Below are 23,663 nucleotides of genomic sequence, written 5' to 3'. Positions count from 1 at the left end.
GTAGCATATCAAAAAACAGCCTGACAAGCAACTATGTAGCTGTCACGTGTGTTTTACTAGCCATAACAGGCCACACCTCTGTCATCTTGAAGAGCTGTCATGTGTGTTATTTAAGTAGCCTAAGGTTAAGAAAACAGATTGGTCAAAAACCACAGTAAAAGCGTATAGCCTATCCTACAATGAGCCTATAGGCTGTGGTTCGCAGATGACTTATCTGGTATGACGCATCACGTAGGAAGACTGCATTGTATTTATTCTCCACAACCAGCATTATAAACCTGGGAGTGGCTTGACGGGCCGGTGTAGCCTACTTCAACCCGTACCCTATCAGGAGTTTCTGGTAAGAAAGACGAGAAATCAAGTTGGCTCTTTCCACCACCTTAACAGGCTGTCTGAAAACAGATTTTAGAATGAGATATTATAGGTTAGCAAAATATCTACTCCTAGCTGGATTAATGGCTTTTTTAGTGGAAACCCTTTTGAACATCGTATATGACTCCGAGGAAAAAAGAATCAGTCGGCACACGCCGATTGCGGAGGACTTGTACAAAGTTGTATCACCGTCAACTTATGAATACATCTTGAACCAACCTATAGCGTGTGAACACAATCCGGATCTGGTATTGATGGTTCCGGTAGCACCTGGTGATAGCGGGTCGAGGGACGCCGTTAGGAATTCGTGGGGACAGCGAGATTTGGTCTCTAACGTCAAAATGGTCAAACTCTTTTTCGTCGGTGTCTTGAAAGGAGAAGAGGGAGAGAATGCAATAAACGCTCTGGCCGAAGAGAACTTGAAGCATGCTGACATCATTCTGATGGACTTCTTGGACAGCTATCACAATCTGACTGTGAAGACTATGATGATGATGAACTGGCTTGTCACTTATTGCCAGAGTGCCTCATATGTTATGAAAATTGATGCAGATATTTTTTTAAATGTTTATTACCTCATCAACATGTTGCCTTTTCCTGCAAAAAAGAATTACATCATTGGCTCAGTCATCAATGATGGCATGCCTCGTAGGGATGAAAAAAGCAAATGGTATTTGTCAAAAGACATCTATCCAGATACTTCATTTCCACCCTATGTTTCGGGGGCTGGGTATGTTTTCTCAGCAGACCTTGCAGCAAAGATATCAATGGCTTCAAGATTTGTGCGACCAATTCCATTAGAAGATGTCTATGTGGGATTATGTCTGAATATACTGGGTGTCAGGCCTGTATATGGCAGAAGCATGTTTTGGCTGCGAAATCTCTTTGAAGTACGTCACCTGGACTATGACAGATGTACTTTTGCCAAACTTGTCCTAGTTGTAGACTTTCCTCCATCTGAGCTCTTGAAAAACTGGCCAGATTTTCAAAAAAACAATGGTACATGTTAATAGCCTGCATGTACAGCTGTTTGTGACTTGTGTGACTTATGACTCAAGTAGCATTACACTGAATACTATTATAATAATAATAATTATTATTATTATTATTCAGAGTTGTTGTTTCCTTGTGAAGTTTGATTACAGGGGAATCCAAATTAAGGATATGCAATCCAAATACCTCTTTTGCATTCCCAAATGCTGGAATGGTGGTTAAGCATGTAAGTTTGTTTCTCTATGATATGCAATCCAAATACCTCTTTTGCAATCCCAAATGTCGGAATGGTGGTCAGGCATTTAAGTTTCTCTTTGGGACCTGTGGATAATTCTACCTCAATATGTATTTAAATGCAAATGTGTAAATAAGTGCCTTGTTTTATTTGCCTTAACTTCCAAATAATATGATATGTGTACAGAGTGGCCTCATCATTAAACCGAGTAGCCATAACACCAACCAGCCCCTGGCATTATTGGCCTACATGGAGAAGATGTGGTTGTTGCATCCTGCCATCAGCAGATGGCGAAATTCACTTGCGTTGGCAACCTCACAACTAAGCGTCAAGGAAATTGCAAGTTATGGCCTTTACTCCTTTACTAGCCTACTTAGTAAAGTGAAACTGGAAAATGATTTTAAACGGCAATATGTGGCTAGGCTAAACAGCCTAGTTTAGGCCTACTTTGAAATCGGCTATTCAGTGTATCCCATTATGAAAAATGATTGCTGATTTCTTGTGAACTATTTGTTATTGACTTATTGTTGTCGACTTATTCTTCAGTTCTCCTTCAATGTATCACTGTGGTAAAAATATGAACCGATAAGATCCAAGCCCTCAAAAACGCAACGCGCCCAGAAAAGTTTGAGATGTATCGGAGACAGAAATAGACCGATGATTCATTAACACTGCAGTCAGCCCTTGCTTCAGCAGATGGCTGACACAGAGAGAGTTTACTCGTCTCCCCCGCTTCGCTTCATGGATGTCCTCTTCTATTCCTCCTTTGTTTATTATCATGAAGTACAGAGGGACGTGCGAGGGGCTTGGAGTGTGTGTGTGTGTGTGGAGGGGTGTCACACTGTCACCACTCGTGTTATCGATGGGCTGTAGTGCAGACGTGCTTTGGTCATTTTACAATAATAACTTCCATTTCATAAGTCAATTTAGACATATGTGCATTCATTGTAGCCTACTGCATGCTACATTAATTGTGACAAATAGTTCGCTACAATTAGTAAAAACTTTCACAGTAAAATACTTTCACACTTCACGGTCTCCTCGCTGTGCTATTAGGTTTTATGTGTGTAGTGGGTGGAGTTGAAGCGCACTAACTTGACGTAATTGACATGGGTTCCTAAGGCAACCTATCAAACATGCATTTCATCAAGGATATTTTGTCACAACCCCCGTTGTGCATGACCAGATCAGGCAAGTAGGCTATGAGAGAGAGAGAAAGAGCGCGCGCAAAGGGAGAGTTGAGAGAGTCTGCGCAGAGTGAAAGAGGCGTCTTAGGAGACACGGAGGAGTTATGCCACTTTATGCTCTGACAACTCCATTCTGCGAAATGCTTTGACAGTGGTGTCTGCATACCACTCTCATTAACCCTTTAGATCTGACGTGATTCAGCGGGTGCTGTAAGTATTCTGGCAAGTTGTATCTACATTTTGTGTCATTGTTCAGTCATTCTATGGAAATAATCAAGTGATGGGAGGAAACTATATTTAAGCGTAACTTTGTGATTTTTCTAATAATTTCCCTATTACTTTTAGACTAATTTCCTCTAGAAACAAATTAACCATCTATTTTATGCATCCATCTGGTCTGAGGGGGAAAAATCAACCTACCTTAGTGATGCTACGATATGGCGAGAAGTATCTGTTATCGATGGGTGATGTGGAAAGCTTGATCTGTTGTAGGCTAGCTGACAACGTTTTCAAACCGTTATGATTTTGTGCACATATGATACCCCATGTAGAGGCCCTTCAATTTAATGGGCAACATCGTCTAATCCGGTGCACCCAAAACATCCTTCCTGTTTTCCTTAATTCACAATCACCCCAACGTGCCTTTGATATTGCAGCGCAGTGTATGTTTGTTTTTCATGTTGTTGTGTATGTGTTGCTTGGTGCTTCTCATTTTTGCATGTGTGTCTTAGTGTATTTGTTTGTGTTGTCTCTCCTAGCTGCTGTGTTAAGCCATAGGTGTTTGCTGACTTTGTCTTGGCATTTTGTTCAGAAGAAGGCAGTGACAACCCCCTTCAAGATGCATATGAATAGTTTATTAAACCAGTGGAGTAAGTAAGACACTTTTTGGATACCAACTTAAAGCTTGGGGACAAACTTTAAATTACTTTAAATTTGAACTCCTGTGATGAAATATATTGCCTTCTAGCACAATGCTGTAGCCTACTGACTTACAAACACTTTTTCTCTAAATTTCTGCTCTTCGTCGAGCTTTAGCACTCTGTGATTGCCATTCACATAGAACTTTATCACGCTTTGCATGTTTCGTTTTCATATGTGTTTCTACATCTGTTGCATTGACTAAGTTAGTGTGAAGATGAAATCACATTGTTTCATCACATTTCTCGCACCTTGTGGGTTTTGTCTTCTGTCTGTGCGCTACTGTGCATTTCCTGTCTCAATTTCCTGTCTGCAAACGTGTGCTTGCCGTAATACAGGCTATGTGTACGATTGTAAGAGCTGGTGTTCCTCATCTCCCCCTCACATCTATTGCACGCTGATGATGATGATAATGATGATGATGATGCACCTTAGTGTGCATGTGTAATGATGCCCAGTCCAGTGATATTTTTATAGTGATACTGAGACCAGTTAGGTCAGCAGTCTTGCAGTGATAACCTTGATGAGAATTGTTGACTCAGAGAGTTTTCCTGTTATCACATCCTCTGTGTGGTCTGGTGGGTGAGGGGGTGGGGAGGTGTAAGTGTAAGTGAAAGATGGGGTTGACATTTACATGGCAACCAATAGGCTACTAACACCTCTGTAAATACATATAACAGAACTGCATGCATTTATGGCATCCTCGCTCCAGTTTTTTGGTAATTTGTGACACTGGTTATAAAAAACTTAAACTGTTTACTGTTAGTCACTTTGGTTAAAAATGCGTCAGCCAAAGTAATGTAAAAAAAAATGTATCCACTCAAACTTCATTCAAATGCAGCGGATTTGTTTTTGGTGCAGGTATGGCATTTGTTAGTTATGAGTGCCTAATTGCGCCAGCGAGTCTGCCATGTCCAAAAGCTGACACTAGATATTTCCTAATGAATGAAGGGTCTCAGTAGTAATTGGTCACTGAACTCTGGCGCACCCGCCTCCCTGTAGAGTGTAACTCAGAGGCCTGTGTCACTTGTAGCACCTACCCAAGGGAACCACAGTATTTGTACCCCATTGTGGGGGCTGTTTATGTGCGCAGGGCCAGTGTAGCGGAGCACACGTGGTCATCGGTGTGGAAGAGCCTAATGACTCCCCTCGTCAGGGTTTTGTCAGGGACATAATCAGCAGATTGAAGTTCACCCATCCTCCTCATACAAGCCGAGTGTGTGCAGGATCACACACACACACACAGACCGAACTTACTCATTTTAATTAGTTATGCATTTAGCTGACGATTTTACCCAAAGCGACTTACAAATACCAACTACAGGGGCCAGTCTCCCTGGAGCAACTAGAGGGGTTAAGTGCCTTGCTCAAGGGCACGGCGGTGGCAGCCAGGAATCACACCCATTACTTTTCTGGTGACTACTACACACTGGCCAAGTTCCTTAGCCACAACACTACCACATCCCTACCGATCTGTACTCAAACACACAACATCCTGACATCCTCTCAGATGTTGCATGTTTAGTTTGGCTCAGGCAGAAGAAGAGTGCTCCCGATGAGAGAACCAGAGTGGCTTTGTCCTGACAGCAAGGGTGGTGCTTTCCTGGACAGTCAGGGAGATGTAGATCCTTTTTTCCGACAAGCACACCTCCCTTCTTGTGCTGAAGTGCAGCCATGCGTCGCTCACTTCACTCCACGGATCTTCCCATTCTGAGTCAGGCATACGTTAACATGTCAGGCAGGTGTTAATTACTTAGATAGGCATAAGCTAACTACAAATACAACTATACTGGCGAGTGACTGATCATGGAAATTCAGTGCCAGATTATAAGCAGCATGAAATGATTCACATTCTTGCTAAATGGAAGATTGCCTATTGAAGTTGGTTAAAAAATGCTAAGTGCATCCTGGTCTTGGCTTTGATCTGATTACTTTGATCTGAGTGGAGTCCGTATCTGCCTGTTTCTAACCTCACGCTCGGCCTTAACAAACGGTGGGTTGTTTAGAAAAGTCATTATGCTAGCGGAAAGCATTTAGCGCACAATTGAACCCTGATGAGTAAAGCTGTTTTCCCTGCCAGCACTTGCACCAACAAAACTGCTGCCAGACCTGGACCTTTCAGAATGACTGTCTCCACTGAAACGGGCAGGAATGTACTAAAGAGGTTGTGTGCCGCAAAGATTGAGACAGGGTTATAGATTTATGTTTTTTTCATGACTGATTAATCTGTAGACCATTTAAAACTCAATTTAACTGCCATCAGCCTTGTCTACAGTGAAGTAAATCATGACTGTTCTTTCTCATGGTTGAGTCCATTAACATCAGCAAGACATTGAAAAGAAACTTTAGATGAAGTGCTCTTGTCATGATCACTAGACCATACTCTAGGTAATGGACAACCCTCTCCTATGATATCTCACTTTCTCTCCTCTGTGGACCATCCATTGCATTCTCAATCAAAGCGGCACAGTGGCTCAAATGGATAATGTTACCAACCCACAAAGAGATCTAAGATTTCCTTCTGAATTATTCACCAGATTCAAACCATTTCCTCTTTCTTTGCATGCTACCTCTGTGGATTAATGGCAAAACCATGTCCAGGGCATGATAAGTCTATTTTTGTCAAACCATCATAACTCCTCTCTTGGTCCTTTTTTAAGACTGTATGAATATGTTAGCACTCGAAATGCCTGAGGTTATATCATCTCCAGTTGCAATGATGGCGAAGGAACGTGGACGGTTCTTCTGGGAACTATCTGTGATACAAGACAGACGTGTTCCTGTGTTAGTGGCACTAAACTCAATTTCTGGCGCAGCCCCTGTGATTGAGGGTCTCAGACAGGTAGGCTCCATCCCTGATGCAGCCAATGTGCCCTGACACTGGAGTCCTGATTGACTTAAAGCTCCACCACACAAACACCGTCATTCCCAGAACACAGACAATGCACACCTATGTACATTGCCTAGGGTCCAGGGCATAAAACTGGATCATAGAATTAAGCTAATAAGGTGCAGGATTTGAATTCAATTCTATACATACATACGTACATACACATAGAGTATGGTTACCCTGTCATACCCTGTCTCTCTCTGTCTAACCCTGCATGTCAGACCACCACTGCTGTGCTCTGGAAATGAACATCCTGGCATATGCCACACATTCTCTCTGTCCTGGGGCTTGTCTGACACATGGAAGCCAAGTCGTGTAGTAGGTCTTTCTCATTTGGATTGTTGACTTTGGGACTAGATTGTTCCTGGGGATCAAGCCTTTCGAGTTGCAAATCACACAGGCACTGTTTACAAGATGCCTCTCTTCACAGATTCCACACTGCCCACTTTTTTGGCCTGCCTGTGGAATCAGAGTGGGAGAGAATGTGAGGGGGAACACAGACGAACAGAGAGAGTGAGAGAAAGAGAGAGATAAAAAGAGAGAGAGAATGTGAGGGGGAACACATGAACAGAGAGAGTGAGAGAAAGAGAGAGAGAGAATGTTGGCAATCCACTCCTCTGATCTGGGATTTTTGTGGAGTCAATCAACAACAGCACACTGATATTTGCGTTGTGATACTGAGTCAACACTGGCTCAGACCTCAAGGTCATTTTATAGGCACGATTAATCCATTAGGTGATTATCTAAGGACACGGAAGTGCAAATAAATGAGCTCGGCCTCGGGGCTGCAGATTACAGGAGGCGATCATAGAGTCACTGTATGAATGTGCTGCTGTGATGTAAGGTTGGGAACAGTCCACAGCTGCTCGAAAGTGCATGTCTCTTCAGGCAGTAGTCTAGTTTGTGTGGTACTACATTTAAAAAAGAAAAAGTAAAAAACTCAATTTCCCAGGATGCCATGAATTTTGCATTGCACAAAGTTTCTATGAATGTTTAAAATGACCGAAAATAGAGTGCATATTTCTGCGATGCATTACTATAAAAGAGTTTATTTGTCTCACTCACAACCACTTCTCCATTTGGCCTGCTTATCTAATATGCCACACTATGCTTGACACGACCATTCATGTGCTGCTTGACCTGTGTGATTGCATTTTCGCTGACCATGCGTCATGTTCTGTTCATTATCTGGGGCCAAGCCAGTGGGTTGTCCGTACTACCCTTAAATTATGAGACTGAGTGGCCGCATTGAGTTTGCAGTGAGGACAGAGAACAGTGTGTGCCGTGTAAATGACCGAGGCCACTCGCATGTTCTGGTGATGTGTGTGTGTGTGTGTGTGTGTGTGTGTGTGTGTGTGTGTGTGTGTGTACGCATCAGACAGAGACGTCAGAGGTGAAGGGACTGTCAGAGCCATGGCCTCAGGATGGGCCAGATTGATCTGCTATATTGCAGTGTAGTGGCACGACCCTGCTGCATTGTTCAGTGTTGAGTGATGCAACACCAAGAACAGCCAAACTGAGAATTGCTGTGCTCTTGTCTGTTTCTATCTGTGCTGAACTGGTAGTCTAAATACCCTGGACGTGAGATCAAGTTGGTATAGCAGAATTTGCTGGCGGTATGTAGACATAAATCTTTCCTATTTCCTATGTGGTGGTGAGGTGATCCTTGTATTATTGAAATCAGTAAGTATTTATCTTCCCTCTCCCCCCCCCCCTTCTCTCCCACCCTCTCTCTCTTCAGCTCTTATGCATATTTCTTGTTTACATGTTTTCTCGGCTGTGACATATGGAGTTCATGGGGCATATGGAGATACAGAACTGAAAGAACAAAGTTGATCAGAGTGGACAGTCACAACAAAGTAGTGATGAATTTATAACATAAGAGAGCATTGTTGGTTGTGAAATAGAAACTTGTGAAATGATTTTGGGTTTCTTCCCATCTTAGAGCATGTAGGGGCTGTTTCCCGTCAGATCATAACAAATCTGTGCCATTGATCAGATGGGAGCACACACATCTCTGGTGGGGTGTCTGCTGCTCCCAAACCAAAGTGTAGAATTAAGCAGCGTCAGGGATCCTGTGCCACGGGCTGTGGTCACTTGTCTCCGCAGCCCGTCTCCAAATGAAGATCAATGAAGCCATTAGATTTCCTTTAAAGGGGAAGCACTCAGAAGTATTGCACTAATGCACAGAGCACTTAGCACTATGAGCACTGTGGAACAGACTCATTACAGCCCTTTTATAATCAGACTCACCGCATGGCCTTCCACTGTACGCCGATCAGCTGATTAGTTTAACTTGCACTTATTTTATCATTAATTTGCAACACATATCAATGAATACGTCTGTTTTTTTGCTATACTGGTATTTACATTTACATCTTTTCATTCAGCACTTTTACCCAAAGTGACTTACAAAATGAGGAATGACATTCAAAGTTCAGTGCAGAGGAGACCTGTGGTAGAAGAAGACAGGGGTAGAGGAAGGATGAGGGGGAAGTGCATGGTAAGTGCGTGTGTTAGGTGATATTGGAGTTCCAGTGAAGTTGACATAGAGCATAGAGGAAGTGGACGAGCTGCCCCTTCATGTGTGAACGTCACACGGACTTATCGTCCCTCCGACGACGCTGACTTCTCTCTGCTGAGACCATGTTAGTCCATCTGCCCTGCGAGACATCATCAGCATCAGCATTGACCGCAGTCTTCAACTCATCTCTAATCTCCCAAACATGCATCTGTCCTCCATCTCTCTCTCTCTCTCTCTCTCGCTCTCTCTCTCTCTTTGCTCTCTCTCACTCTCTCTTTGCTCTCTGTCTCTCTCTCTCTTTCTCTCTCTCTCTCTCTTTGCTCTCTGTCTTTCTCTCTCTCTCTCTCTCTCTTTCTCTCTCTCTTTCTCTCTCTCTCTCTCTCTTCTCTCTCTCTCTCTCTCTCTCTCTTTGCTCTCTGTCTTTCTCTCTCTCTCTCTCTCTTTCTCTCTCTCTCTCTCTCTCTCTCTCTCTCTCTCTCTCTCTCTCTCTCTCTCTGAGGAACCGAGACTTTATTCAGATCTTGTCTGCTTCCTGTGGGAGACCTGTTAAACTAAGGGGCCTTGACCAAGTCTCACCCTGCTGTGAACCCTTGCTCTTTCCACAGATGAGTTGGCGCTGTGATGTGGCCTTATCTGCAGTGTGGGCATCAGAGTTGGGCTGGGCTCTGACAGGGTTTTCAGTAGAAAGCCTCCGAGGTGAAGGGTACGGTCGTCGGTCAGGTTCTCTGTTAGCTGTGATAACAGGCCCTTGCGTTGGACGTAAGAACTCAACCTTGGTTAAGGGGCTGTGAACAAATGCTAGTGCAATTGCTAGTGTTTGTTGCTTATGCATTAGATTCTCAGGAAAGATTTGATTTGCATGGAGATAACACTAAAATATAATGATGCAAGGAAACAAAAAAAAAGCAATGCACAAACTGAATTATTTGTGCAACTCCCCTGCCAGCAGAATGATTAACTGCCATGAAGGTGTGAATACCGACTTCCTCTTTCATCCAAAGGCAAACAAAGCAGTGTCTAACCTGGCTCTAGCCACCAGCCTAGAAGACACTGGTGTTATTGTCGTCTCTTTTAAAGAGCATCAATGTAATGTCTAATGTCTACTGTGCACAGAGAGACAGGGCTATGGGGCAGACTGAGTATTGGTTTGCTGTAGTGTTAGAACAGGGGGAGAGTATAAGGAAGTACTCGGAGGAAGGCTGCGCTATAAGCATTTTCTCTGATTGGTTAGAATGGGGGGGGGGGGGGGGGGGGGGGGGTTGATGCTGGTGGTCTGAAAGTGTAGTGATTGTCTGGTTTTGCTGGGGAGAGAGAAGGAGAGAGAGAGAGAGAGTGGAAGACAAAGGCATCGTGTGTGTACTCTTTCTCTCCTCACGAGCGACGGCACGGGCATGAATCCCCCCTTGATCGACGAGGCCGAGCCAATTGTGTCAGCGTGTCAGTCTGTGCTTAACCCTGGCATCACACATTGGCCACTGACAGCAGACCCTGACCTAGAAACCCACAGTACCCCCCCCCCCCCAACCCCCACCCATCTCCACTCCAAACCAGTCTCCTCATGAAAAGTCGGAAGTCGGTGACAACTGACTTCCCACCAGAAGATGCTGAAATATACCTCAGTTGCTCAATTGTGGCACCTGTCATAATACTGGAACACTGCCGCTGCATATAGTTCAGATGTGTTCTTTGTAGTCAGCACTCTGTAGCATGACTAATTACAAGTGCACAGGAGCACACTAAACTGAGATGCAGTTTATAGGAAATTCCTATGCTGCAAATGAGCTCTTATCTTGTGACCTGTGCCCTAGAAAAGATGTGCCCACTACCGCTGAGGTGCATGCCAGCGCCCTGGTGTGGTCACTCACCACAGTCCCGGGTTCCTCTGGATGCCACGTCATGCACACGTCACATGTTTAACGTTTGATAGGATCTCTGTGATTTTGAGTGCCACTATCACAGCCTGATTAGGGTCTTTGGAAAAGGACCCCACAGTTGACACGGTAACCAAACATGCCTTGGGTGTGTGTCAGCATGACTCAGCATGAGTTTTCTCGTGACACATGAGAACAAATCCTAACTGTAACATGTAATGAAGCAAATGGTGTCCACTTTTATCTCTAGTTAGACTCCGATTATGTAAGGCCAACGACCCTTTGTGCTTTGAATACAGTCATTTCTAGTGTATTAGTCGCATCACATATAAATCCCACAATGGTGTTTTACACAAGTTAAAGGTGCTCTAAGCGATGTCATGCAGTTTTTAAGCTAAAAATGTTTTGTCACATATAGCAAACATCTCCTCACAATCCACTAGCTACCTGTCCCCTGAATACACTGTAAAAAAACACAGTCTCTGTAGACAGCCCAGGCTCCAAAAACAGCCTGGTGCAGCCTGGACCATAAAACATAACAAACGTTTCCAGCCATTCACCGACGAGATGCGCATTCAGGAGAGTTTCAGTTGCACAAGAGAGAGGGGTAGGGAGGGGCAAGCTAGCTCTCTGTTTTGTTTGAATGTCAACAGACGTCATGTTACCCAACATCGCTTAGCGCTCCATTAAAAAAAGAAAAAGAAAAAAAAAACGTGTATTGACCGCACCCTTGTATTAACCGCAGAGCCCGATAGCCCAATTATTTAGAATCAGATCAGTGCTTTAATCAAAGAAGAAGGATGAAGGAGAGAAATGTATTCCCATGTACAGCCCTCCTGTGTATTAACATCATGGCTGAAGAAATGTAGCAAAATCAATTTATAAACCTCGGTTAATAGACAGGAAATGACTGTAATTGAAGATATCCTGTCCTGCTGTTAATTGGCACTGCATTACCTCAGTCGCCAGAGGAATTATGCACATAATTATGACCTTCTCGTGGCAGCAAATTGTGTTACTCTATAAAATTCTCCACTGTCATGTACTAGATATTAACATGAGACAGTGTAACCATGCAAACTGACACAGAATCTTCACAGAACCCCTTCCTTTGTGAAAATAAACTCTGTTAAAACTTTCTGTTAAACCGTTTTACATATTCCAAAGTTCTCTGTACAAAACATTGTGGGTTTCCACCCTTACTATTTTCTAGTTTAGAGCCTGTATAAACGATGTGGCCATGTAGGTAAACCAATGCGAACCATATTGACCTATAGTAAGTACATTTCATTGCTTCAGAGGATCAGCAATGTCTTACATGACAGGCGAAAGAAAGACCTCTCTGTTGCTGAAGGTTACATATACCTAATATACATTGCCTAATTAAGATAAGAGAAAAAGGGCTTTAGAAAAGGGCTTTCGATAAATTGGTCACCCTTATTATAAGATCATGATAACACATGCACACAAACACTCATTCTCACACACACAACAGCAACTCTTCACAAAGGGCACATTTTACTTTCAAATTGCCTTCGCTCGGTGAGTGTCTTACCGCTGTGAGCGTGCTCCACGGACGTGTTTCATCAATAACTCTCCATTATAGGCGGAGGCTGGAGGCTGCTGTGCTTTACAGGCCTCGGCCTTTATTGAAGTTGACAAACAACACACTTGAGCGCCGCTGTCCAGTGCCTGCTCCCCCCCCACACACACACACCCTCGCCACCGGCCCACCTCTCGCTCTCGTTCGAGCGGCTCATTATTCAGCCTTTTGTTTCGCTCGCTCTCTCGTTGCTCTTGTTGTCGTCGTCGTCGCTGTGGTGGGGCTCATTGAGCGCACATGAGATTGGAAATTGCACTTTTGTGTGTGTGTTCCCCTTTCATCCAGTCAAAGCGCCCACGTGGCCTACTCTGCTCTTTTCTCTTCACGAGAGATTTCCTGACCACTTTTGTGTTCAATAACTTTGCTATAAAACCACCAAACAAACAACTAGAGCTTTCTGATCAGCTTATGTTTAGAAAGCAAAAAACACACACAGCTAATTGCTCAATATGGCGTTTTGTTATAGACATGAGTGTTGATTTGTTATTTGTGTGTGTGTGTGTGTGTGTGCGTGTGTGTGTGTGTGTGTGTGTGTGTGTGTGTGTGTGTGTGTGTGTGTGTGTGTGTGTGTGTGTGTGTGCGCGCATGCGTACTTATGTGTTCTCATGGTCTCTCTGCAGCGGAGATCTCCAGGATGTGTGAAGTGGACGTGAGCTCTGAGCCCAGTAGCCCTGCTCTGTACGGGGAGTCATCTGACACCTACTACCAGGTGGACCGCTGGCAGAAGCTCCGCACCGCCGTCCGTAAGCTCGAGTTCTGGGAGAACTTCACCGCCGAGCTCATCGGAAGTGGCTTCTTCTCCAAAGTTTACAAGGTCCAGAATAAAAACATTCTTTTACTCTGTTACACCATAGTGTATCTAACTCATGACTTGGGGGTTGGGAGAGAGAGAGAGAGAGAGAGAGAGAGAGTGAGAGAAAGAGAAAGTGAGAGAGAGAGAAAGTGAGAGAAAGTTTAGGATCTCGGTCTGAGATGTGGTCAAATGATGATATGTTATTAATATTTTCTCAGCCCACCACAGTCATGTTGTGAGTTTATTTGGAAAACATTTCCATGATATTCTCTCTCAGGGTGAAGGTTTTGTGGGAAATGATGCCTCATGAGGCAAGCGACTCTTGTTCAGTCATGCTGGTTAATAAACTGAAAGAAGTATTGATGATGGTCCTTTTTCAAACCTAAACAAGAGTAACAAGCAGAGCATATCAAGAAATGTGTTCTTCTCGTTATGTGGTCCATAGCTATGAATACATTTGTGCAAATGAGTTTTCATATGGCCAACTCTGATCACCCCTGGACAATGCATGCATTGTGCTGGGCCCCTAATTAGGACATACCACTGGAGTTTTAGAGTTCAACCCTGACATGTGCGAGCGTGTGCGTGTGTGTGTGTGTGTGTGTGTGGGGGGGGGGGGTGTTGCATAAACATTCAGGGAGAGAGATAGGGGAGGGGGGGTCATATAAATCTTGTGATCATATAAATAGTTTATTTCTCTTTTTCTACCCGTGTAATTATCAATATGAAATTATTTGGAGGACCTCAACTTTTGAAATGGGAATTGCTGTTTTGTAGCTGATATGACTCCCCTCTTCTGCAGGTCATGCACAACACCACCCGTAAGGTGATGGTGGTGAAGATCTACAAGAATGACGTGGACCAGGACAGCATTGTGAGAGAGATCAGCCTGCTGCAGAAACTCTCCCACCCCAACATCGTCAGGTAGGCTGAGCTCCATCTCCCACCACCCAGCAGAGTTACATAGACTAACAGGGAGGCAACACCGGTCACGTAACTGAAACATTTTGTTTGCGGAGCATCTGCTGCAACAGTTAGCTTCCACTATAATTCTGCTATATATTTATCTATCTATTTATTTATTTATTTATTTATTTTACTTCTTGTAGATGCAACCTTTGTAATGTCCTTTTCTATTAAATATATTGTCTGTATTGTCTGTCTTGTCGTCTTGGCTATGTACTGTTTTTTAATGTCCTGTCTCCCTTGTACTCTTGGTGAAACCAAAGGAAAATGTTTACATCTGTGGATAATAAAGTTTTCATATTCATATTTTTACATATTCATATTTTCATATTAATCATTGGAACTGCTTACAACAGACGTAATAGCCGCGCGTACCTTGAATGGCAGCAGTCTTCTAAAACAATGTTTAAACAGTGAACAGAGCGCTTCACTTGCGGACCTGGTGTAGTCTGGGCCTAAAGCTCTGCGAAGCGTTTAGTTGGTGTTTAGTTTTTTGTGTGAGGACTAGGGATGTAACGATTACCGGTATAATGGTAAACCGCGATAAAAATGTTGACGATAATAATTACCGTTTTCATTTCAAATATCATGATTATCACTGTTGATTACCGCGGTGTGGAAACCGTGTGTTTAATCCTTCCCAGCTTCATCCGAGCCTGCTTTTGACATACAGTAGGCCTGGTACAATGGAACAAAACTGGTACCCTACTGATTCTGTTGTCTAATTGATGGTTTTAACTACGATTCGGATTAGGCTACACCTGGTTTTAAAAGGCAGAACTTTTTCACCGCAAAATGTGCACTGTATCATGTAGCCACTCTGCGTCTTTTTATGTTCGCGTCCACATTAAATCCATTCCACTCATGTTATCAGGAGAATACAGTAGCCTAAAGTTTTATTTTGAACGCTTACTTTGGTCTGACTCTTTGCATCCAAATAACAGAAATAGCAAACTCCAAGTTATGGTAGGGTAAGTTAAGCTATAAGCACATAGCCAATTAAACATGAAGAAAAAAGTGAACGGGACACTTTTTGAAACTATTTTAGCTTGTGTAGGCCTATCAGTGGTTTCTGAACATATTGAACACACTTTTAGAAATACCGTGATAATACCGAAAACCGTGATAATTTTGGTCACTATAACCGTGAGGTTAAATTTTCACACCGTTACATCCCTAGTGAGGACATGTGGAGTATCATTCAAGAACTGAAATGAGTAACATGGTCGAGAGGGCAGCTACTGTGCAATATTCTGTAATACTGGCATTACGCAACAGTGGTCAGCAGTGCATTTCTCTTGGCAATCTCGGGGTAATCTATTTTTCCAAAGTTTTATAGAAGGTCAAGGCAAGCCCATATCAAATGGACTGTAACAGGCATGCTCAGAAAAAAGAGTTGAAAGAAATCACTGACCTCACACCCCACACTAACATACACTCATACACACTCACGTGTTTGTAGAAACCACCTCTTTGAGGTCAAGACATTTGAAGGCACGAGCAAAGTTCACAGATGTGAATAAACACATTACGAGGTTTTAAATTGAACTTCAAGGAAAAGCCTTTTTATTTAATGTTGTATTTGCTAAGCAATGACATTCAAATGTATGTCAAGCTTCTATTACACCAGTTCAATAGATTTATTTGTAGTTAGATTATGAACTCTTAGCCTTATGATTTGTTCAGCGATCAACATTAAAGGTTGTATTATATGTGTGGTGAACTGTTAACAATTACAGTTTAATTTCAGATTGGTAGACATAATGCCAAAATCTTTAATCCAACTAACCACCAAATCTCCCTTTCCCCAACCCTTAGGTATCTTGGGATCTGTGTCAAAGAAGATAAACTCTACCCAATTCTGGAGGTGAGTTTGCCTCCACCATTGTTTGTCTTCATAATCTACTTCACACAGTAAATGGTGCTTTTAAAATCCTCTCAGCCCAGAGCTTTTCTAATAGCACTGGAACACTTTATCGGAGAGAGAGGCATGGTGCGGTCCAAGTTATTGTGTTGTCATTGTTTGTGAATTGCTATGAGAAACTACTGTGGTGACGCTATCTCTGCCATATGCGAGTGGGCACTGTTTTGGTTAAGTGTTTGTATTCATGCTTGTGAGAGCATTTCAGGTGTAAGAGCACTCGTTGACGCGGTAGCTATGTGATCTCTGAGTCGGCACCGTGCAAGCTGCTCGTGTTGTTGTCATGGACAAGAGATGCGTAGGCCACAAAAGTTGCTGTCTCTTTTCAGTATGTGAGCGGAGGCTGTCTAGAGGAGCTGCTGGCCAGGAAGGACGTGCCGCTCTGCTGGAGAGAGAAGGTGGACCTAGCCTCGGACATCACCCGAGGCATGATCTACCTGCACTACAAGAACATCTACCACAGAGACCTCAACTCAAAAGTAAGGAAGAGGACATTTTGCTCTGCCATTTTACACTGTCTCAAGTTCAAGCATGTGTGTTCGTATGTGTGTGTGTGTGTGTGTGTGTGTGTGTGTGTGTGTGTGTGTGTGTGTGTGTGTGTGTGTGAAAGATAACTCTCGTATTTTTTTCCATAAAGAAAACGAATGTATCAAATAAATGATTGACTCTCCCAGAGTAGAATAGACTCTCCTAGAAAACTTCATTACCAGCCATAAAGTGGGTGGGTGACTGGGTTGTACGCGGTTATGTGAATGCCGCACCCATCTTCCCAACAGGGACACAAGTGAGGAAAGCACTAGACATGTGAGAATGCTGGTTGCTAGGCTTCACATGAATGCTCTCCAAGCCTCCTGAAGCAGGGCTGAGAGGAGACCCAGCATAGTTGTAGCCCATTGTCATGTTGATGCACTCTATGTATCTCATGGGACTTATTGTTTCTCACCAGCATGAAGAATACTGCATACAGACTTCTTATAGACATGGCTAGACTCTGCATGGCTGCTTGCTGAAAACACAGACACAAGGACACATACACACATGCATACACATACACACACACGCAGACACACATACGTAATAACAACAACAACAGCAACTGTCTGGTGCAGGCCATGGGAAGTGTTCATTCATGGTCTGGGAGGGGGAAGTTGTAGTTGTCACAGAGGCCTCCGTTCCTCCACACAGCCCCCCACCCCACCCCCCCGCCCCCCCATCACTGCCACAATAGGCTGAAAGGAAACCTAATGACGCCACTAACGTCCTGCCCGTTGACATTTTCACTGGCAACTGGTTAGCAGACAGCTGATTTGTCTGTGAAATAAATGATGATGTGCTTTCCACAGAAGAACACACTCTTGCGCAATTACAAACAGGTTTTCCATCAACTGATTGCGCTGTCTGAAAAAAATGAATAAAACAACTCTCTCTTATTTTGCCCAACGGGAGAAGAAGTGACTGACTCTGGCTTGGACATTAACGCCAGAGAAGATAAATGTCAAGCTCTGTTCCCAGTCACAATGGAGCCTTAACTTTGCATGCAAATACACCATGGCATACCCTATTGGTGTGGTGTGCACCAACTGCATATAAATGAAGTGAACCTAAGTGAAGTGCATGTGGTGGATTAGCAAAGCATATGTATGTAATTAGGACAGCAATTTCCCATGAACCAGACCTATTGTGCCAGCCGATAGGGCCATTTCCCATGGTTCCAAAACAGTTTGGATCGTATGGTTCATTTATACAAAGGAACTGCCAATTCCAACTCATACCAGAAACCATTTGAAATACTGGATTTAGAGAAATCTTTTTCTAAATATGCCATTCGGACTAAGTAACGCCCAAATGTGGTAGTTGCAACTCTAGCACAGTAGTGTAACCTATAGTTTGTTTTGTTGGACCACTTGTTGATAGTCCACTCACAGTGACGGCTCACTTGGTTCGGTGCGCATATAGAGATCCAGTCCCACTTAATTCCCATATCCTAGTTTCATCCCGGACCCTTCCAGGAACTCCTGCCGTGCTCTGGCGCTCCGTTTGGGCCTTTGTGCTAAATTTAGTGGTTGGGGCCAAGAGGCTGGAGCGTTCCCAAGACGCCGGGACTCTGTAATCAAAGGCTCCTGCATGGAAAAAGCCGGGCGGCGGGGCGGGAGCCGCTTGCGGTGTGGCGTGGCGGTGCCCAGCGCTCGGGGTCTAATGCGATCCAGATGCAGGGCGTTGGGCCGAACCGGCAGAGCCGAGGCTGCAGCCATCAGCAGTTTTGGTTCCCGGAGTGCGGCCGTCGCCTTATGTAACAGGCCACGTGACTGTCTGCATACCTGCACGCTTTTATGTCAAGGTTTACATCTCCCTCTTTGTCTAAGTCTAGCATTCAACCTTACTCCTCCCTCAACCTAGTCTTCTCATTTTTATTTCTCATTTGTCCTCCGATGAATTTTGTAGTTTTTGCTTTTTTTTTGTTTTTACAAAGATCTTAGGTATCTACACAAAGCGCTACAGAAATGTGCCGTAATGTGTTGTTGTTAATAGTTTACTGATCCTTTTTTTCTCTCTTTCCGTCCTACTGACTTCCTTACAGTCTCTCTTTATTATCTTTCTCTCTCTCTCTCTCACACAGTTTTCACTCCCCTACTGACGGTCATTCCACCTGCTTCACCACCCTTTAAGATTGTGTCACAGACGTGTACAGGCTGTATAAAGTTTCAAAGCTCAGTCTGCAGATGACTGAGCACAATGCAGCCTCTATAATGTGCTTTGTCATGCTATCTACATTGGCCTGGGCAAAGATTCAATTATTCAGAGCATAAGAGGCAGCGATGATAGAAGGCCTCATTACAACCCGTTGTTAAAAAAAAAACATCCAGCAGTCAATCTGTATAAATTAATCATGACTTCATAATGTTAGTTAGTTTGTAAACCAGGCAGCATTGTATTACTTAAAATGCTTTGGAATTCAAGTGTTACAGTTCTGTCTGTTGCAACTTCAAGAACATGTCCATTGTTCTCTATATGTATTGTTGTTTTCATCTCAAGCAGTAAATATTAATGATTGTATTTTCATCGGTACAACAGTAATGAGCCTCTTAAAAGTAGGGTAAGCGATGCCAAGCAATTTCTAATGTGTAACACTTTTAGTTACATTCAGTGAAATCTTCTCCCAAACGAGTAGCTCTCCATTCTCTGAGAACACTGTACAAAAAACGCTTTTACACAGTCCTGCCTCCGCATACTGGAAACAAACAAAGTGGGGGCAGCCTGTCCTCCAAAACAATAACAAAATACTGTGTAAAGTTTCTCGGGGAGCACTGAAGGGAGGTGTTTTGTTTGGTCTTTAGTTCAAATATAATGTAAGCTGCTATGAAACACAAACATAAGCATAAACAAACACATCATCCAGCTTAGCTTCCCCTTCCTTTAAGAAAAACTCGTTCCTTTTCTTGTTCACCTCTCCCAATTTACCTCCTAACATTCTATAGCTATAGCTGCATATTTGTCTTGACTGACTTTTTTTTGTTTGGAATGGATTCACACATGCAGTAATTACTTTAAGGTTAAACAACATCAGAATGGGTCCTGGGAACATTTTCTCAGCTATGTTTGTCCATCACTTGTGCAAGTGCCTCATAAAGTCCTTAGAGTTGCTACCCAAACTAACATGCCTAAAAATATCCTGAAAGCAGACTTGGTCAGACTTGTCCTAGTGTTGGGTTGCACTGCCCTCTACTGGCAGACATGTAACAGTACATGTGAAGGCATTATCTCACAGGAAAGGAGGGGCTCCTGTTATAAAGAAAACTGCTGAGAGGAAATGATAGTCAATACAAGGAAATCCTGATAGTGCCATGGCACTTAAAAACATTAATGTTAATGTTGTCAACTGTGCTTGTTCAACTGTCCTGTAAAGTGACCATTAATTAACTCATTTTCCATGGATTTTTTTATTTTTCTGTTTTGTTATTGTTCACAGAACTGCCTTATCCGAGTGACAGCGCGAGGCAGGGAGGCCTTGGTTACAGACTTTGGCCTGGCCAGGGAAGTGGTGGAACTTCCTGCCAAGGACAGGAAGTTGTCATTGGTGGGCTCTGCCTTCTGGATGGCGCCCGAGATGTTGCGTGGGGAACCATATGACCGCAAGGTGTGTGACACAGCAAAGAATGCTACCAGTACCACCTCAACCAGGGGCACAAGATGCATGATCATAGTTGGGTGTCAATAAAACATTCAATATTAAATTAGAACTTTGTTAATAATCATTATAATCTAGATAGCTAATAATAACTTAGTCATAGAACAGGGTATTACATATTGGTTTGTTAGTGTTTTGTTTATCTATCCATGGAGGCTCTAGCTGAAGCGGTGTGTGCGATGTTGTTGCCAGGTGGACGTGTTCTCCTTTGGGATTGTGCTGTGTGAGATCCTGGCAAGAATCCCAGCGGACCCAGAAATCCTTCCCAGAACACAAGTATTAGATTTGCTCCCCGCACCTAACTCACTCACACTCATGCGCATGCAATCAAATGCCTGGAGGTGCATACGCATACACACACACACACACACACACTTACACATAGAGGGAAAGAGAGACAGACAGAGTGAATATTCATCCCTCAAAACACACCCACACTCACACACTGCTGTCCACACCCACTGTGTTATACAAGTGATGCAGTCTTTTTGTAATTCAATTTTTCTATGGATTATGGCAGTTTGCACTTTGCTGTCACCAGTTGATACCTAATGTACCCCATCTCTCTCTTTATTTGTGTGTGTGTGTTTGTGTGTGTGTGTGTGTGTGTGTGTGTGGGTGTGTGTGTTAGGATTATGGCCTGGACATATCAGCGTTCAGGAAGCTGGCGAGCGGATGCCCCCAGCGTGTTCTGGAGCTGGCTGCCAGCTGTTGTCTGGTGAGTGGCGGAGAGAGCCAGAGCCAGAGCTGCAGACCAGGAAACACCATTTCATAACATGCACACAGCTTAATGGGTGGAACTTTTTAGATCAGATGTCACAAAATCCTTTCCCTTGATCTCCTAAATTTCATTTATTTATTTATTTATTTATTCATTCATTTGTTGATTCACTGAGCTAAAATCCAGGCTAGGCGCATCTGTAAATGCTTTTCCATTGATAACTAAATGCATTACCAAATGTAGAAGTGGAGTCAAATCTAAGAAGTGCAGTCAAATGAGTGTGTGTAGTGTATAGGAAGCTGGAACAGCAGCATGACCTCTGCACATCTACTACAAACACAAACAGCCTCTTATACAAACTTTTTCCATTGTCCACCTTTCCACCCTCAGCTGGAGTCTTTCCGGCGGCCGTCGTTTACAGAGGTCCTGGACGAGTTAGGGGAGATCGCGGAGACTCTGGAGCCCCCTCACGAGCTGACCACAGGCTGAAGGGGTGCCAGAGGTGGCATCCACCCTCCAGATGGACTGTAGTGACCTCAGATGCTAATATGTTACCCTCTAGACACAAGCACCACGTAGAGGACGAGCTGCACCACATAAGGAGGCAGTCACACGAGGCTGGTGTTGACGATCCACCAGAGGGACTGAAGAGCTGGTGGACCTGCCCTACACCTCACAGTCACTAACTGTTGTTGGGATACGGTCAACAGCACCCCCTAGAGGTAGTTATCTGAAGTCAGCATGAAGAGAGAAGTGAATGGTGAGAGCAAAACTTGGAGCAGAGACTGTATGATGCTTACTTCTCTTTCGTATTGCTTGTGTAAAATTACACTGGTGAAGAACATCTTTTTTCTGTATATTTAGTTTAAATCTTTTTTATTGTTGTGATTAACCACAGAATAACATATAAATAGATATGAAAAGATGACTACACTTTCACCTTTGGATCACCTATCGATCCTTGTAATTACGGGTCTTGAAAAAATCATCCTGTAACAAGGCGTGAGTGCATTGAAGTGTGTGTGGTATTTAGTGAGTGGGTCTGTGTCCAAGTGTGTTTGTGGATGTGTGTGTCTGTGCACCTGTGTGAGTGTGTACATCAGTGTTTTGATATGATAAATTATATCTGAATATTATATTTATTTTAAAAGAAGATTTCTTTATGACCACAATGTTACAGCTTTATTTGAAGGACTTGTTTTTATCAGGACTGATGTAAAAAACAGACATGTAGAGGAACTCCATAGTCACGCCATGTATATTGATTTGTTTAGAATAGTCAGGAATGTACGTGTTTTGATGATTTGGTGATATTCATGTCCACTCTTAAAGCACATACAGTAGACATTTATTTTTCAAACCAGACTGTAGGCGAACATGTTGTGTCAGATTCAATTCACTTGGCATGAGCCAAGTTGAAAATTGGCACGAGCACACACACACACACACACACACACACACACACACACACACACACACACACACACACGATACATACATGCGTACATCCCCTGTACAACAATATTCCTACAACCATACATGAGTAGATGGGTTGCTCCAGCCATCTTATTCCGTCCTGTTTAGATAGTCCTCTGACAGTTGTGCCTTTTTAATACGTAAACACCAGCACACTCCACTCTCAGCACTGTGTAAGTCACTGGGTAAGGGTCAGTTACAAGACTGGTCATTATCCTGTTCTAATATCATATTACAGTGTTGATGCATATACCGTATACTATTTGAGACTGAACTGACTGTAAGGATGAGATCATTTGTGAACATTATTTAATTGAAATGTAAGTCCAATGGAGTTAGTCTAATATTTGTTACATGCCAGGTTGTTCTGTGCAAATTTCATACTGTTACATTTGGTACTACTGGTGCTCATTATACATACTGTGTAGACATCTGCCTTACTCTTTAAAAAACATACCAGAATTGCTTTGCGTTTGGCAGTGTGTACATAGCCCACAGTTGTTTATGAAACACTCCACAAGGGAATTAATAAAATCAGCTCAAACCGTTGACTTATTTTACCTCTGCTAAACGCCCTTCTTCTGAAAAGAATTAATCAATATTTCACAAGACCAGAGGCTTTACAAGTTCTCTTTCAGTCAAATTCACAGAGGTTATATTCATAAACCTACATTTTCTGGACTTTGAAAGTAGTACTACTTATGAGATAAGTCCTTATCTTGTAGTTCTAATAATCTGCTTGTCTTGAAAGAGCTGGTGAGCATTTAGGTTTTTAAAGCAATCTGCTTTGCAGTTTCTAGTTATGTTGTTTAAAAATTATTTAGTATAGATTGACACGTCACAATACACATCTTCACCTGTGTTGTCTTACTAATTATGTTTATACTTCAAAACACTTGTGTATTTTAGATGTTTCTTTTGTTTATTTAAGGTTTGTTTAGTATTTAGTTATCTGTGACTGTGGTTTTTATATGTAAGTAAACATTGTATTAAAGTATCTATTTGAA

At 43.0% G+C, this 23,663-nt stretch overlaps 2 protein-coding genes across 5 annotated transcripts; both read left to right on the top strand.

The window, feature by feature from the left end:
* Positions 1 to 140: 140 nt before the first annotated feature.
* On the top strand, positions 141 to 23,663 carry zgc:162952 (PKc_LIMK_like_unk domain-containing protein). Of its 4 annotated transcripts, XM_042101705.1 has the most exons (10): positions 1,857 to 2,997; positions 3,546 to 3,656; positions 13,214 to 13,407; positions 14,189 to 14,310; positions 16,171 to 16,219; positions 16,603 to 16,752; positions 20,241 to 20,408; positions 20,652 to 20,735; positions 21,091 to 21,177; positions 21,571 to 23,663. In XM_042101705.1, the coding sequence occupies exons 2-10, from the start codon at positions 3,626 to 3,628 to the stop codon at positions 21,667 to 21,669; spliced, it is 984 nt and encodes a 327-aa protein (XP_041957639.1). In that variant the 5' UTR covers positions 1,857 to 2,997; positions 3,546 to 3,625; the 3' UTR covers positions 21,670 to 23,663. The 4 variants fall into 4 exon arrangements, with proteins under 4 accessions (XP_041957638.1, XP_041957636.1, XP_041957639.1 ...); XM_042101702.1 differs by lacking the exons at positions 21,091 to 21,177; positions 21,571 to 23,663 and adding an exon at positions 1,506 to 1,591 and having other exon boundaries at positions 1,787 to 2,997; positions 20,652 to 21,048; XM_042101704.1 differs by lacking the exons at positions 1,857 to 2,997; positions 3,546 to 3,656; positions 21,091 to 21,177; positions 21,571 to 23,663 and adding an exon at positions 141 to 340 and having other exon boundaries at positions 20,652 to 21,048.
* Positions 340 to 1,783, top strand: b3galt8 (beta-1,3-galactosyltransferase 8). Its single transcript, XM_042101706.1, has one exon. It carries the CDS (start codon positions 411 to 413, stop codon positions 1,380 to 1,382), a length of 972 nt encoding a protein of 323 aa, XP_041957640.1. The 5' UTR covers positions 340 to 410; the 3' UTR covers positions 1,383 to 1,783.

The sequence above is a fragment of the Alosa sapidissima genome, chromosome 8, assembly GCF_018492685.1.
Source record: "Alosa sapidissima isolate fAloSap1 chromosome 8, fAloSap1.pri, whole genome shotgun sequence".
Classification (NCBI taxonomy): domain Eukaryota; kingdom Metazoa; phylum Chordata; class Actinopteri; order Clupeiformes; family Clupeidae; genus Alosa; species Alosa sapidissima.
Note: the sequence above shows the minus strand (reverse complement) of the source record. Positions and strands in the feature narration are given on the sequence as shown.

What these genes read in the sequence shown, in the direction of transcription:
- b3galt8 (XM_042101706.1), top strand. Translation starts at nt 411, where the DNA reads ATGAGATATTATAGGTTAGCAAAATATCTACTCCTAGCTGGATTAATG.
- zgc:162952 (XM_042101702.1), top strand. Translation starts at nt 3,626, where the DNA reads ATGCATATGAATAGTTTATTAAACCAGTGGA. An exon ending in TCCCACCCCAACATCGTCAG is followed by an intron (nt 14,311 to 16,170) that starts GTAGGCTGAGCT and finishes CCCAACCCTTAG; the next exon opens with GTATCTTGGGATCTGTGTCA. An exon ending in GGGAACCATATGACCGCAAG is followed by an intron (nt 20,409 to 20,651) that starts GTGTGTGACACA and finishes TGTTGTTGCCAG; the next exon opens with GTGGACGTGTTCTCCTTTGG.